Source organism: Streptopelia decaocto (genome assembly GCF_964273445.1).
Source record: "Streptopelia decaocto genome assembly, chromosome: 4".
Classification (NCBI taxonomy): domain Eukaryota; kingdom Metazoa; phylum Chordata; class Aves; order Columbiformes; family Columbidae; genus Streptopelia; species Streptopelia decaocto.
The window spans coordinates 24421587-24438404 of NC_138658.1; the positions used below are offsets into that span (position 1 = coordinate 24421587).

A 16818-nucleotide genomic window follows, 5' to 3' on the forward strand; every position below is an offset into this window, starting at 1 on the left:
CTATTTTTCTGCAGTCACTCCCTTCATTGAATTGCTCCTTAAGTTGCTATCGAAGCAGCAAAGCCTTGTCTGCAAAGGCACAGGCTGCCTCTGCATTTAAAATATGTGTGCAGAAAATTTCATCCAGTAAAAAAAGTTGCAAATAATTGTTTCCAATTCTTAATTTTAGGAAAGCAGTAACATTTGTCATTTGCCCAACTAAAATGAGACTCTTTGATGTTAAGAAGTAAACAAAGCTGTCTATAATGCAGCCATCTGGAAGGTGCAGTTTGATGCTTGGTTTCAAACTCAGAATACTGTTCAGGGTCAAGTAATATGTCCTCCTTCTGCTGAAATTTAACTTTCAGCAGCTCTGGCAAAGGACTTTACCATGATCACTGGCTGGGTAGCAGATGTTCAAGCAATGACAGCAATGGTTAAGCTTTTGGGGTAGAAGATGGGAGCCCTCTGGATGAGCCAAAAAAATTCCTTCAGAGGAAGGAAAATACCCAGCACACAACTCAGGGTGTCATGGTTTTACTCCTGAGTTACATCAACATAACTTTTACAGTCAGTGAAACCAAAACGATGATACTTCTCAAGACACATGATTCCAGGTTCCCAGAAAGAAATGCTACTTCTTTTAGACAAATGCTTTACTGGAAAAAAACAAGCCAGGCCTCCAAACGTTTCTAAACAACTGAAACAGAGACCGCAAGCTTCAGACTAAGCACAGCATGCAGACAAGCACTGAAGTGTGATTTGGGTTTGCTTAAGCAATTATAACACAAGGAAAGCATCCTCATATCAAACTCTTGCAGGACAGACAGACTCTTCAACAATGTTTTCAGACACCTCCAAGTGATGTTTCCTTCCCTCCTTGCTTCTTTCCTTCCCTGGGAAACACAGGCAGCAGCATCAAATGCCAACAAACAGCACCACAAACTCTGTGCTGTCCCTCAAACCACAGCTACCCTAACCTAACTGCAGCCCCAGCAGCACAGCTACCTTCCCTTCACTCTCTCCAGCCCATACAAACTCACGTAGTTGGCAACAGACAATTACAGCTTGAAAAAGAGTTAGGAAACCTCAGGGATCCAGCAAAACCATCTGACTGAAATTTTCCATACTCGCTCACAAGGCACTGAGCACATGCAATTTAATGCTTTTACGTACTTAGGCACTTGTCCCGATCCACACGTTGCTGCTGCCCTGAGTTTCAAGAATATTAACCTGACAATGTCAAGTGCTCAGGAGAAATGTGAGAATTTGTCATATATACGTTTTGCGATTTGTTGTGTTAGACAGAGTTTGACAGAGTAACTTACAGCACTTGCTGTTTTTCCCCCTCAATTCCAAACTATTGCTTCTTGCTTCATTTACCAGAGCCCACAACGAACACTGTGCTTTGAAGACAGGGTTATCAATTCTCTTCTCACTTCAATAACACTTTTTCCACATAACTACATCTGTTTCTATGAACAATTATTCACTTACCTTTGTAACTGTTGTGTGTGTTTGTCCCCATTGTACACAGGAAGGTTTGCAAAATTACTCTTACATACTCTTGCTGGATGTGCATTTTACTCATTGACATGCGGCCACTGATATCAAATGGGTTATTGCAGAAAAGAAGTGGCTGTTTACATACACAACATTTAACAACCACTAATTTTGTTCTGCACAGCAACGGTGACAACAGAAGTGCTCTTAAGTTCTCCTTAAATTCAGCTTGGTGGCTCCTGCAGAGGACTACGTTTTTTTTTTTTTTTTTGTTGGGTGTTTGGTTTTTTTTGTCTCCTCTTTTTAAAAACAGCACTCTTCACAGTTACCAAAGAGAAAAGCAACGGTCTAAATGCTGTGCTGGAATCATAACTCCTTCTGGTAAGGATGGCTGATCACATGCCCTTCATAGGAAGAACAACAACCTAAAATACCTCAACCAAAATACTTCCCAGTGATTAATATGCTGTGGCAGCTAATTTAAACCCAAGTTGCTTGCAGCACTTCAGATGACACACTAACTTCTAAAGTCATCTGGAAAGATGCAAAGCAGTTTATGTACCTATCTATCCTGCTCTTGCTCTCTGCAGGATTTGAAATCCCCATCTAACTACTCTTTCTCAGTCTCCTGTTGCTTTGCAAAGTGATGGATTTACCAATCAAATTTGGACAAACGTTCTGCAGTGGTGCCCATAGACACTCTGTCGAGGGAAGCTGGGCTTGGTTTAAGCCAAAGAGCTAAGGCCCTGATGGGAGAAGCTGGCAACGACTCAACCACTCTCCCAGAAACCCTGTTTCTTGGCATCTTCTCCTTCCCCTCCTCACCACACGCTCCAGGTGGATGCAGGTTCCCTCTTCCTTTCCTCACACTTACGCTCCCTAGTTGGACTTCCAAGCAACAAGAACACAAACTACCCAGCTCTGGTGGCCTGAGGGCTGAATGTAGCACTACGCATTATTCATCTCTTTTGAAAAACAAAACAAACAAAAAAATCCCCTAATAGTATTTTGCAGAAAAGCCAAGCCCACACCTTGGAGCCCAGTGAACAAGCAAAGATCTCAAACTTGGAAAGACTTGCAGCTGAGTCACTAGTTGAACACTGGACCTGAATGTGCCTTCTCTAAGCATCACAAAGAGGAAGATGAACAAGACTACTGCTAATTTATGACTTCTACAGTCTGACACATGAACTCTGAACACCAGAGTATGGTTCAACTGAAGTAACAATACAAGATGTCCTTTTGGCTTTTGAACCAACCACCTGCTCCTTGCCCCACATGCCCTCACCCTTCAGCTCTTGCAGAGCACGCTTTGCTACAGAGGCAACAAGCAAACATTAAAAATCTAGTAGTAACAATTGTCATCAGTGTTTGAACTGCTTCTTTAACAGTCACATACCAACAAAAAACAAATTTGCACACTGAAGTAAGGAAACCCTTCTCCAATCACATAAGGCAGAAAAAACCCCCACATCACTAATCTCCATCCTATTCAATTCATGACAAATAGGCATAAGGTTGGTAGAAAGAAGATGATAGTAGCTTAATGCTAAATATTCTTGTATTCATTAGGTATGACCAAATGGCACTGCTATATATATTTTTCAAGATTTTCATTTTTAAAGGACACGGGATTACAGCAACACATTTATTTCTAGTTTACAGGGCACCTGTCTGACCACTAGTGCCAGAAGAAGAGCTGCTGTGAACAGAGGTCAGTGAAAAATTATTTATCTGAAGTGGACTTTTTATTTTTGTCATCCAGACTTCTTTCTAGGTATTTAGTTATTTCTATATACTATGCACCAATCATGTTTTAACAGGTGACTGTTCATAAATGTGTACTGAGGTGAACAGAATTTGATGACAGCAATCCCATTTTGAATGCAGAGATCTTTGTATGTACCCTGTGCTTCAGGATAATACAGTATTACCAAAAAGACTTAATACGTCTGGGCTTTTTAATTGATTATTGGTAGTTTTGGTTTTTGTTTGTTTTAAAAATTGGTTGCTTCCCTGTTTGCTTCCTCATTTGCAGGTGAAAGAGGAGAGTCCATTGATGTCTCATTGAGATAAAAGGAGCTACTTGCTAACTTTATGAAACAGCTAGGAAAACAAAGCCAAATCTTCAGTGAGCATCAAGTCCTGTACATTCCTTCAGACACTATGCCCTTGGTAATGCTTTAGGCTTTATAAACGCTCTCTCTCAAGGCAGCCTAACTTCATCTTGGTGCTGCCGTCAAGCCAATTCCCTTGAAGGCATCACAGTCTTTGTCAATAGAGGTAATACAAGGATCTCTTTTGGTGCTGTGGCTCTCCTAAAGACATGAAAAGAGATGCTTTAAAAGCATCTTTGTTTAGGGGCTAGTCAGAGAGGTAAAACCTGGCACATTAAGAAAAGGAATACATCTAAGCTTCATGTATATTTTTAAGTCTTCTCACAGTAAGTTTGGAAAAATGCCTTAAAGGGGATGATGTTTGAAAGTGAAGGTTTTTATTTGGGGAAGAGGGGAAAGAGCCATTCAATGTCTTTGTGTGAATGCAAAGTGAGTCACTGCACAGTTATCCAGTGGATTAATTCACTCTACAGTGAATCTGCTTGTCTATTCAGACTGGAAGGCTTAACTTGTCAGTGTTGCCATGAACAGAAGCTGTCAATAATGAATTCACAGCTGCAGGTGACATATGCCTTAGAAATTCAATTAGCCAATGCGGTAGAAGAAATGGCTTTCCCAAGTGATGTCAAGGAACATCACGGGAAAAACTGTATTGGGCATGTGGCTGTTCAGTATAACTGAGGCCAAAAAGCATAATAAATGTGTAAAACCATGCTCCCAGTTTCTGGGAGGAAGAGAGAAGAGAACAGGAGAGTTTCTGCTGGCCTAGACCTATTCACTGTCAGGGTCACAGGAGGGCAGGAGCCTCCCTGCAGCTCCTCTTTCACCAAAAACAAAAGGGAGGCCCAACCTTTCGGCAAAATACCCCCTGATTAGCCTTCCCAAGATCCTTCCTTTGGGTGAATCGTTCACCTCCACACAACATATCTCACTGGCTGTTTCCCAAAAGCAAACCAGCCCAGCTCTGTTCCCCAGTCAGCTCTCATCCTGCATATCCAACACACAGGGAATATACCCAGGTGTGCAACCATACTGGTTCTTCCTCTTTGCTCTCCAGGCTGAAAGATGGTATCATCAAATGGATGTTAATCATTGAAACCAAGCAGAACTAAATATGATAATGACAAGCCTGACACAAGCAGGAAGTCACAGATTTTTCACTAGAGCTTACAGAGCCATTACCCAAAATACCTGCACACAGAAAACAGTCAGAGGCCACAGCTTAAAGATACCTACCTCAAATGAGGATCATTCAGCTTATTCACAAAAGGTTTCATTTATCAGCTTTGAAATGGACTAAGCATATAATTAAAACCAAGGGTTTGGCTTGTGCAGAACCATTTCTTTCATTAGCTTTAATTCCCTTTTTATTGTATTCTTACTCTGCCACAGATCCAGTAGCACTCCCACACAGGCACAGGTAATGCTACTTGGTAATGCTCTGGCAGTCGTAGGATTTTTATGGGGATCTGGATTCAGAGTCCTGTGCTCAATGGAAAGTGACAAAGAAGTTTCATTCAGCACACAGCATCATAGATAGTGCTGTCCTACCTAAAAATCAGATTAAAACACAGATACACAAGATGACATAAAAAGCACAAAGATGGGAAAAGAGGATGAAAATAGAAATAGGACCAGGAGAGCTGAGAGAGAACAAGGAAGTCTCATTTCTGAAAAATAAGGATGGTCTCTCTCAAAAGAAAAAAATTAAAAACCCTACAGCCAAACCAAAGAGTTTTAAAACCAGAAATGCCCTCTATCTTTTTGGCAATGAGTAATGCAGAAGGTAAGGCCCTGCACTGCTTTACTTCTCCCCCAGGAGTAAAATACCCAGTCAAGCAAATAATGAAATGCAGACCACACTGCACTTCCTATTTTGAGGAACTGTGCAATGCCAAACCTACTTCAAAGCAAATGAAGTCTCTGAGCACAAAAGTATTTTCACAACTTCTCAACAATGTCATTTTGCCAGTTTCCTCTCATTTTCCACAAGAAATGGCCTACAGTTATTTGCAGCTGATCAAATAATCCTACAACACCCTTTTCCACAGAATGTAGACCACGCCCCCCACCCTCCCTTTTTATTACAAAGGCAAAACAATTTGAAAGCTATCTCTCTAGCTCTCCTCACCCAGCTGCCTTAGGTCAGTGCTGTGGGATCCCACATCCCCTCGTGCGCGGCAACATTCTAAGAGCTGAAGGATGAGTGTGGCAAAACTGCTAAAAGTACCTGGGAACTGAGTGCCCCCAAGTTTGCAGGAGACTGAGCCACAAGGCTGGCAGAGTCTGTGCCGGTCCCTCAGCAAAGCTGAAACAAGGGGCATTTCCTGAACAACACACACGCAACAGCACTGCTTCTCCTCTTCAACTGCTTTACCAGCATGAGCTTCAAGCTGCTTTATCCTACGGCAGGTCTGAGAAATCCGAGGCTTCTGCCTCCATCACACATGACAAATCAGATAGGAGACCTTGCGGTCAGCAAAAAACTGATGGAGTACAACAAGGAATTTTGCTGTACCAAAACAATTATAAAGGAAAGAACTGCTTCTCAACTGCCTGGTTAAGAAGCTAATATGCTTCCAGCTATTCCCCTCCTTTAAACAACACACCTGAAAGCCACTACACTTCACAGCACAGCCCAAACACAGGTGAGAGATGCCTTCTGAAATCTTCAGAAGAGCCTTCCCAAACACTCTGACTACTGCCCTTTCCTTTTTCTCTCCAGTGAAAGCTAAGCCAGACAAATCTAACCCAGGTCAACTGTGCCGGTCTCTACCACACATTGCATATGATCTCTAGCCAACTCAAGATCCAGGGAGAACTCTACAAAATATCTGTATTCTCAGAAGTTTTCCTCTCTCGAGTAAGAGGGCTACTTATGTACAAGAACAACAGCATCATGTTCTGAACTGCACCTGCTAATCTGCAATTCCCCACACTCAGCCTTGCTGCAATCAATTCACATGTCTCAACCTGGAAAAGAGCAATCCAATGACCAAAAGTACAGAATGAAAGATGAAAGAGCACCTGAAGACAGAAATCTGACTGCAGCTTGAAACCACAGATTCTCACTCAAGATGGAAATCTAAGCCCCCAAACATTACTCATTTATAAACAGGGGGCAGATGAAGAAGCTAGCATTTCCCATTCAAGAAAATAACAAACATGAGGAAGAAGCTGTTCTCAGATGAGCAGGAAGAACCAGAGATTTACATGCAACACATTTTGGTCTCTGGCCCAAGTGCCACCTCTTGACTGTAACAACTGCAGCTTTCCATCCCACACTTTCTGCGATTCCCTTCTAAGTCCTTAGTGGAGAAAGGACAAGTGTTACAGATATTACAGAAGGAAGGTTTACTTAAGCTCATTGCCCAGGCTGCTTTCTGCTGATAGGAACAAACATGCAGCAGAGTTCTGCTCATTTCGCTCATGGTTGGGACAAGACAGACATTGTCTTCTTTGCTCGAGGGCAAAATTTTACACAACTTTTAGCATCTTGCTTATCATTGAGAACTCCACCTTTACACTGAATTTACTTAAATCTTCAGAACTTGCTCAAAAGGTATTTGGTGAAGTAGGAGACAGAATTGTGTCATGTTTCCTGAAGAAGCCAGGCTAAATCCATCTGGCAGAAACCTAGAGAATGTTTCTTATCCATATCAATATTTTCCTGATGGTCTAACGTGAGATCTTGCAAACTTACTTAGGAGAACCTTCTGATGTTCACGGTCACTTATCAGAAAGTTCCAAAACCTTCAGCCTATCAGGTGACCACAGTCAGCTGTCCCAATATTCAGTGAAGATTTGGGGCCTCTGTACCCCACAGCACTCAGACTGAGTACTGACACTCTGCATATCCCAACTGCAGGTGCTTCACCACTTGACCTTCTCAGCACATCATTTCCCCCTCTCCTTTGCAACAATCTTACACAGGCAAAACAAAAATCACAGCAACTAAAGTAGTCTCTCTAACCACAAAACCTGCTGAAGCCTCACTGAGAAAACCACAGAATCATGACAATCATACCAAATAGGCATCTTACCCAGGTCAGCAAAAGTCACCCTCAAAATGCACTTTCTACAGGTGATAACGTGCACACAGCCATCATTGCTTCTGGTGGCCTCTGCTCCTTAGTGACCTGTGCTTCCACAGCTGAATTTACCCTGCTGTGAGAAGGGACCCCCCAACAGCTGCACTCACCTCTATGGGCTCAGAAGGGATTTTCAGTTTGGATAGTTTGGCTTTGGCGTTCGCCTTCAAATCCAAGATCTTTTCGTAGGGTTCTCCGTGGTATTCCTCTGGCAGATGTTTGAGCTCTGGTGATTCAACTGGCGCCTGATCTTGGCCATCCATTGGTCTGACATAGGCAGTTGGTTTCTGCTGCATTGCACTGGTTTTTGATGGCAAAGGCGGGGGAAAAGTCTGAGAGGAAGGCTGAGTGGTGCTGGTCAGGTTAACAGCTGAGCTGTCCCGACTTTCCTTCTCCTGTGATCCTGCCACTAGGTCCTGAGATGATTTTGTTTGACTGTGGGTCGGCCCATGACTTTTGCTGCTGTTCTGTGACCTGGAATTGATATGCTGGCTGGAATGTAGAGGGGACAGAGGGGCCACTGGAGAAGACAAAGATGACAGTAATGGAGAAAGCGCCAGAAAGGAGGCCTGCAGTTCATTAGGACGACCTTCACCAACTGCACGCCTGTCATTTCTCTTGTGGTGAAAGCCTGCATGACTTTCTTGGCCACCACGATTGTGTTCTTGACCTTGGCTCTGACCATTGGATAAGCTGTGACTCTTGGCGTGCAAACCTGAAGCTGGTTCTGTTCTAGACTGTGCCTTTTGGTAGTGCATGGAGTGGCTCGGAGGGGGAGGAGCTACAACTGTAGGTCCCATGTGTGGATGTCGAGTTGTGCGGTGGAATGAAGATGTTAATGTATGGCTGGTCTTTTCAGGGAAGTATGGGTGATCAGGCTTTCCTTGTGGAATCAGAGGAGCAACACTTTTTGGAATCCCTATGAGATTCTGATGGGATCTGTTGCTGATAAGCTCCTTGACTTCCTCATAATTGCCCAGCATGTTCTGAATTCGGCTTGACAACTCATCTTCTTTATTGGTCTGCAATAGAAGGGCAGGGGAAATTTAAAAAGCAGTGACCCTCCGCTCCAAGACATCCAGCTCAGGAAGAGACTTTCTTCAGGATCTTATTTTAATTACCACGCATCAAGTTACACAAGATCACATTGATCCTGCAAGCAGTCTCTCCAAAGCAAGTGTGACTGCTCTAGGCAGTATTAGCTCTTCTGAGCCAAGGTTGCAGGTGTTCCTGCACTGTTCAGGAGCACTAACATCAGACCAGTTTGTTCCAATCACAGCTGCAGACAGACAGCCAGCCAAGCTGCTCTACCCTCCCTCAAAACCCCCAGACTACAGGAGGCCCCCAAATCACCCTGCCCAATCCAAAGCCTACACTGTGTTTCCATCATCTACAGAGCTTTAAGTATGTACTCTGATGAGCAGATAGGAAGATGCTGTGTTTCCATGTATCCTGCTCATCTCCTATACTGTACACAGAGGCCACAGCTTCTACCCCAAACCTCTTTTCTCCTCTCCCTCCACCACGCACCCCCCTACCATTACCTTGTAGGGTTCTGCAAAGAGGGGAGTCTTCTCAGGGAATATGTCTCTCTCTTGTAGAGCTTCCTGATTACGCCTCTCTTTCTCTCGAATACGCAGCAAGTTTCTGTCCTCATTGTACAAGCTTTAGGAAAGAGAAAATGAAAGGAGGGTTAACACTTTACACCAGTGTTATCAACAAGTATATACTTTGTGCAGAAACTGTGGTTTTCACACAACAGTATGCATCGAGCACGGAAGTAATTTCAAAATCCAGAGAATCCCCTATTTTGAAGGTGTTGCCACTTTCAGAGATTAAACTTTACCTACACTATAAACAGGCTTGAAAACTTACCCTCCACTTTAAATGGACATTTGGAAGGCTGATTACTTGGCAAATCATGTAGCTGCATTTAAACCAATCATATAAATGTATTTAAAGTGTCAGGAATTTGTAAAACACCTGGTAGAATCCCTCTGCTTCACCTGAACCACATACACATGCAGTCAACTCTGTCAGCCACAGGAAAGCTGTGACAAAACAGGCACAGGATGACTTCATGGAAAACCAGATCCTGGAAACCACAGCTCCTCTGTAAAATATTAGTGCAAAATAAGGGAATCCATTGCTCTGATATTTATGGATGTTTGGGAAGAAAAAATGTGCAGACATAGTATGCAGATGCAGGTATTTCTCTCCTATTGCATAGTCTACTACATACGTAGAATTCCTATATACTTCTTCGTACATTCGACTTCTCAAATGTCCCAGTCTGGAAGGGAAGAGCCTTGTTTTCCCCACCAGTGACATTTTCTCAAATACCACACACACATAATAATCTACTGAAAGTTTAATCACCCCTAAAGGAGAGGTAGACAACTGGCTTTGCTGTCACAGTTAACCAGGAGGCCCGACCACTGCAGAGGGGGACTCCTGACTCAAGAGGAGCTCTGGAAAATGGCAAACTTCCATATATGGAACCACAGCAAGGATGTACTTGTGCCACTAACACAGAAAAACATATTCAGAGGTTAGACTATGCACATTTAAAATAGTTTCCAACTTCGTTAGGGCTGAACTGTTTCCAAACATAGCAAAACAGAAGTTTCCAGTAAGCTCTATGTGCCCCACTTCTGCAAAAAATGCAAATAATTCTAAAAAAAAAATAAAATCAGTAAATATACTCAATCCTTCTGTTACAGACTATATAATAGAAACATTTTCCTCTGTGCATCTGATGTCATGTTGCATGTGAGCAATTTCTTGTCTATAATCGGTTAGTTGGTCTGTTGCCCAGTGTGTGCAGGGGAAGATTCGTGCAGCCAGATATGTGTGATACCAACTGCAGAAGACAAAATATTCGGAGCAATTCTAAGGCAAATTAGAAGAAATCTTGGCTACATCTACTACTTGAAATTGTATGCATGTGAGTGGGGTTTTTTTTAAGGGAATGCATTTCAACTTGACCGCATTTTTTAAACAAATCTGTTCAAATTATCTGGAAAATTTTTAGTGAATGAAGCACCATTTTCCAAACATTCCAGGAAGTAAAAAATGACCCTATAAATATCTTTTATACAAACTTAAAAAAAAATTCCCTTAACAAAGCCTCAAAAGATGGTTTTAACAGCTAAGATGCTGGCTTTTAGTGTGAAGGAGATATCTGAAACCTCCTCTTCACCAATTTGTGTTTGAGAACATGTCCCAGTTTCAGGAACACCAGCACCAACTGTAAAGGAAACTTTTTAAAAATTATTTTTCTATTTTAATGGGCATGATTTAACCTGGATCAGCTCCTCTTCGCCCACTGCTCCCCAGTCCATTTCCTCCATGGCCGCACAAGCACTCAAGCCAACACAACAGGGAGGGCAGAGGAACAAAACCACTGCCCCCGGTGGCGGTCCTGGCTCCTTGCCGTTTCCCAAGCCTCTTCCACCTGCAGTCAATATCTTCCCTTCACAAATTCCACAACTCTCTTGCAAGGAGTTCTTCTGATTTGGATTCATCAAGACTCTTACAGCAACCCGGTGCTCAGGTTCATCTCTCCCTTACCCACCTTGTATTTTTTCCTTTCAAAAGCTTAAAACAGAAAGCTTAATTGACAAAAGGATAATTTAAAGTTGGTTTTAACCCCTCCTCCTGGCACTGCCAGGAGACAGGATCTGAGATGACAAGCAGAAGTTCACACACAATGCAGGTTGGCTTACTCAAGCCACATGCCACCCATTTACTTTTGTTTCATCACAAACTACAGCAAGTGGGCAAAGCGGAAGACACACCTTTCAGACATAATCCCATCTCAGGCTGGAACTGGTTTTCTACAAAAAGACCTCTCACCATTTCCTTGAGCATCAGCTGATTTCCCTGTCATGTTTTTCTCTGTCAGTTCTTCAGCCACAATTTTCATCATTTGACAGTGGGACATTGAGGAAATCAAAAGACACAAAGGGGAGATCTGCTTTTTACAAGTGTGACAACTGTGTTGAAGGGAGCAAAGCTCCTTCTGCCCCTCAGTGTCTTTTGATACACATAAATATTTTGGCCTGCACAACACTGTCAACATGTCAGCCCACCCTGTTACTATTTCTGTCTTGATCCACACCGTGAATACCAAAGCACTCAGACCTACAGAGTAGTTTTTAATACAACTGCAACACCAAATAAATATATGCACTGCTTTTTTTTTTTTTTTCTCTCCCTTCTCCTTAGTACTTAATAAATTATAGAACTTATTAAGTTACTCACAGTGTTGGCTGGGGTACACAGTACACACAGAAATTGTGCTAGCTTTCCTCCAAATAGATTTTGTTACTGCAGTTTGCAGATTGTTGCTGCATACACCAGATCCAGGCCTCCCAGAGACAAGCTGCTGAGCTGGTAAAGCTCTGTGCTGAAGCCCAAGATCATAAAAATAAAAGTGATTTTAAAAGCTCATCTACACAACACGAAAGGACAAAAGCCACAGCCAATCTATCTGTTTTTAAAACGGATTGCTTTAAAATGAGGCAATCTCATTTTATCTTCCCAGGTAAGAGACTAGATGACTCTTTCTGAGGAGATGGAGAGAGACATAAAAGCTACAAAGTTGAACACAGGTCTCTTGGGGAACACTGTCAAGGCTCAGAAAGTAACTTCTCTTTTCATAGACCTATTCCTGACCTCCTTAACCACCTCAGTTACCTTTCAAAAACTCTAACGTCACAACTGGAGCATACCGCAGCACTTTACAATCTGCATTATAATTTAGAAAGGCACATCCAATAGAACTTGAAGATCTTTCAAGGTGCACTGCCATAGCAGTGGTCATTCCTGTAAAGCACCGAGGACTTTGAGTACCAGCCCCCGCACACTACAGGAGTCAAGCGTCGTACCTTGTGATGGCTTCCCTACCCCCTGCTTCTCTACCTTTCAACAGTAATACAAAATACTCTCCCCAATCAGCTCCTTCACATAAGATTTATGACCAAGTAGATAATGTAGACCAACTTTCTTAAAGCACACAAAAAAATAAAATGTGCAAGATACTTTAGATGGAAGAGCACTGAGAGGATGAATCACTCCACACTGAGACTTTGCTGCAAAACAAACAAGTGGAAATTCTGACCAAGAGGTTTTGTGTTTTGCTTTGTTGTTTCAACTTGCAGAGCAGAGGAGTGAGCCAAAGCCCACTGAAATCAGCAAAAACTTCTTATTGGTTTCAACGGACTTTGTGTTGGGCAATGAGAGTGTGTTCTTCAGTCATGCAAAACAGGCCTGACCTAGGGCACACATGAGCAGACCTCCTGCAAAATGAAGGGAAGTCATCATTTGGACACTACATATCAGCTCAAGAAGTTCAGCTTCTGCACCTTTAAAAAAAAATTTTAAAACTCACATAACACCAAAACCAAACAACCCTCAAACATTTAAAGTTTGAATTAATAAATATTAACCTTGAACCAAAGCCTTAGCACAATATTACTACTCATTTATTTCATTCTCTTCACCACAATCTCTCTTAACAATGACATCAAGTCTATTAAAACAGAACATGTGTGTGCACATACATTTTATATCACATCTTGCTGTAAACATCTCTACTATACTCCAACTTAGAGCAAGAGAAGCCCATAACTTGCAAATTTGAAAAATAACAGTAGCAATTAAAAAAAAAAAACAAACCACGCAATATGTTATGACCCTGCAAATCGTTTTCTACTAAAACACTATGCTACGTCCATGTGGATTACGGATATCCTGCTATTTCTAGGCTGGCGAGCATCCAAATTCAGAGCAATCAAGCTGTTTTCCTCAGAGGTTCTGATTACGTTCAAACAAAAGAAAAACCCTAAACAACCATAACCTGTGTCTCTTGCAATGATAATATTTACAGTGAGAAGTAGTTCTCTTTCCTGTATGTATCCAAACACTGAATATAAAACATCTTACATGCTGCTTGCTGCAAAACCAGCAGCTGTAACACATCTAAAGGCCTTTTCTTTCCCTGAACCTTCCTTGACCCCAAAGCTCTCTCCCCAGCAATAAATTCTTTCTAAAGATTGTGTGAAGAGAAAGCGAGGAGGGACAGAGGGGAGGGGAAAGGACAGCACATTTTGCCATAATGCCATAAGTGCTCTCATGGTGACCAGTGGCCCAAGCTGCTGGCCACGCATCACTGACAATCCAGCCAGCCAGTCAAGAGGGGTCATTCCCCTCCATTTTGCCCTTCAGGATTGCCATACACCCTCTGCCTCCCTTTCTGAAAGGGATCAAACATATGCTCGTGAGGACTTTTCCCCTGGCTGCAGTGCACTGGGGGAGGTACCGTTTTAAAAGCAGAAGGATTAGGGAATAAACACCAAGTAGCTATGCATTTGCTCATGCAGTTGAAAGCACCTGCCCTCCCTTCTCTAAATTACAGACAAGCCCTTGAACTACCTGAAGACAACAGCTAAAACTCATTCTAATTCATGTATTTTATCACACAGCTGCCAAGTCCCTGTGCACACTGCCTCATCTCATACTGAGAGGCTTTTCTTAAAAAATAATAAAAAATAAAGTTGTATTACACTAGATGGCATTTCTAATTCAGAGCAGAAGCGTCTGCAGTAAACTGACAAGTCCACTTTTTTAATGCAAGCGTGTAGTTATCCTGCTCCAAACATATCTAGAGACACTGCTTCAGTCTGCCATCAACCAGGTGACTTATGGTATTTGTCCATACGCTTTTGAAAACCTGGGTTATGCTGTAATGCACCACTACATGGTTTTCCCCAGATTCAGTGTTAGGAAGCAGGGCAGAAAGCCCTGGAGAACTGCAGTGGGCTCCGGCCCTGCGTGGAGTCGTGCCAAGGGGAGCGGAGGCCTCCAGGGCCTGCCAGGCGCCATGACAGGAAACCCTGGCAGCCACAGAGCCGGCCAGGCTCCAGCACGCTCTCCCTCACCTATGTGCTGACCAGGCCCCAACAGCGCCAGTGCCAAAGCTCCTCTCCTTCAGGAACCTCTCCAGATCAGCAGATCTAGGTTTTCCTAGCACAAGAATTCAGAGGGAAAAAATAAAAAAAAAAAAAAGGAAACAAAACAAAACAACACCAAACCAAACCAACCACAAAATAAAAACCCCACACAACCAACCACAACGTTTCCTCCTCCTCCTCTGGAGACATTCAAAACCCGCCTGGACACATTCCTGTGTAGCCTCATCTAGATGTTCCTGCTCCGGCAGGGGGATTGGACTGGATGATCTTTTCCAACCCCTTACATTCTGTGAACAACCCTAAAACAAACCCACCTCCAAGCTCTTCCTCACTGCTTTGTGGAAATGCTTTGGGGAAACGGGACCTCCAGGCTCAACACCAACGTGCCAAACGCATAAGGAGCTTGGGAACTGTAGGGCTTCATGGTCTCACCCTGTCCGTCTTCAGAAGGGAACGGTTCAAAAATTGGGAGTTAAAATAGTGCTCCACGGTCAAGCTGGGCTGTGCTTGACATGCCACCAGGCAAACCCAAATACCCCATACATTCTAACATGCAGATGAGACTGGATGTCTGCCCTGAAATATTAGTTCAGTCTTGATGATCTTCAAACATGAATAAATTTATGATTTCTTGAGCTCCAAAACAAGTAAGCATATGCACAAATCTCTCCTCCTCTCCCACAAGAGGAAAAAAAAAAAAAAAAATCATCCTTTCCTACACACTGAAATAGTAAAATACTCTTTGGCTTAAATCAGCACATGCTGGGGAAAGTAGTCCACTGGTTCAAGTAATAAGAGATTTGGTTCAGAAAGCTACGCAAAGCATAGACCTCGACTCACAACATCACCCAGGCTTGAATCTATAAAAGAAACCTTAAAAAGACTGGTTCAGTGACATGATAATCTTTAGTATGGAGTTTCAAATGCTGATATGTGATAATCCAGCCCATGACAACATTTTCAAAAAATAGAGCAGTGCAGAAAGAAACTCTGCCTCTCCTCGTGTCCTCTGTGTTCTCCGTATGAAAATAAAATGAAAATAAAAATCTACTTCATTTTTTATTGTAATAAGACCTGTTGCTGGGTCCAAAAAGGAATTATTCCAGCAGCAGGGAAGGGGGTGGAGAAATGCAAACACACACAGCGCCCACTTCCTTCTGAATGCACAGAACCTCTTCCTCTGAAACATTAAGAGGGAACATTTCCTTTCAGTACAACTGCAGGAAATCACAAATTTATTGAAGCCCTTTTGTCATTAAAACAGATCCTTTTTTATCATGAGAAGTTGCTGATCAACTTTTCTCAAGATTGAGACATACATTCTTGCTTAATTTGAAGGCAAGGCGCATTGCTGCTCCAAAAAAGATCAAATGGAAATTACACAGGATGCACTAACAGCCTCACTGCAGTGCCTCAGCTGTGCTGCCCTGAAAGTCTTCACAGAAGAACTGCCACCCATTTATACAGACAGGATCACACCTACAAACATTAAATATGCAGTTCCATTCATCTGCTTGAAAAGAAACATGGATAAATGTATGGCACAGAAAGGTACCGTGCAAAACAGATGTGCTCGACTCTCACACTGTATCACCTAAGCAACTTGCCTAGCAGTGACTGTAAGACAAGTAGATAAAAGCAGGACATTAAAGTTAATATTAAACAGCATCAGAAATGCCTCATCCCAAGGTTTCCTTCCTTTCCTTTATAGAAACATCACCAAGTTATGGCTTGCTGGATATTTTTAAGTTCTGTTTGTTTCACATCAAACGCTATTTCATAGAACATACACAGTTTGAACAGAAACAAATGATAAGAGGAAAACATATGGCAGAAGTGCAACAGATGGTACAGTTAGTCAATTATTTTCTGCATCATCATCAACCAGCTTTGGAATGTGCTTTCCAAAAATACATATCTTCACACTGGACAAATCAGTTGGAACTTGTTTTTCAAGTTTTTGCTTCCTCTCCCTCCTTCAACTCAACAAGCGCATCCAATCCTGTTTACTGACTCCATGACAGTAGCGTTAGACCGCTGAGCAAGGCCTCACAGTCTGTCTGTACTTCCACAGTGACCGCAAGAAACCTCCTGGCAAATAATTTTGAACAAAACCAATGTTCCAAGAAAATCCAGTACTGCTGCAAGCTT

The 16818-nt window shown here is 42.5% G+C and overlaps 1 protein-coding gene across 1 annotated transcript in view; it reads right to left on the minus strand.

Moving 5' to 3' along the window:
- The window catches only part of AFF1 (ALF transcription elongation factor 1), a 102766-nt gene that overhangs the window by 62238 nt on the left and 23710 nt on the right, over nucleotides 1-16818 (minus strand). Inside the window, exons 2-3 of the mRNA XM_082051617.1 lie at nucleotides 9235-9355; nucleotides 7801-8712 (exon numbers count right to left, since the gene is read on the minus strand). Coding sequence (XP_081907743.1) covers nucleotides 7801-8712; nucleotides 9235-9355 — 1033 coding nt within the window. The remainder of the gene's footprint in view (nucleotides 1-7800; nucleotides 8713-9234; nucleotides 9356-16818) is intronic.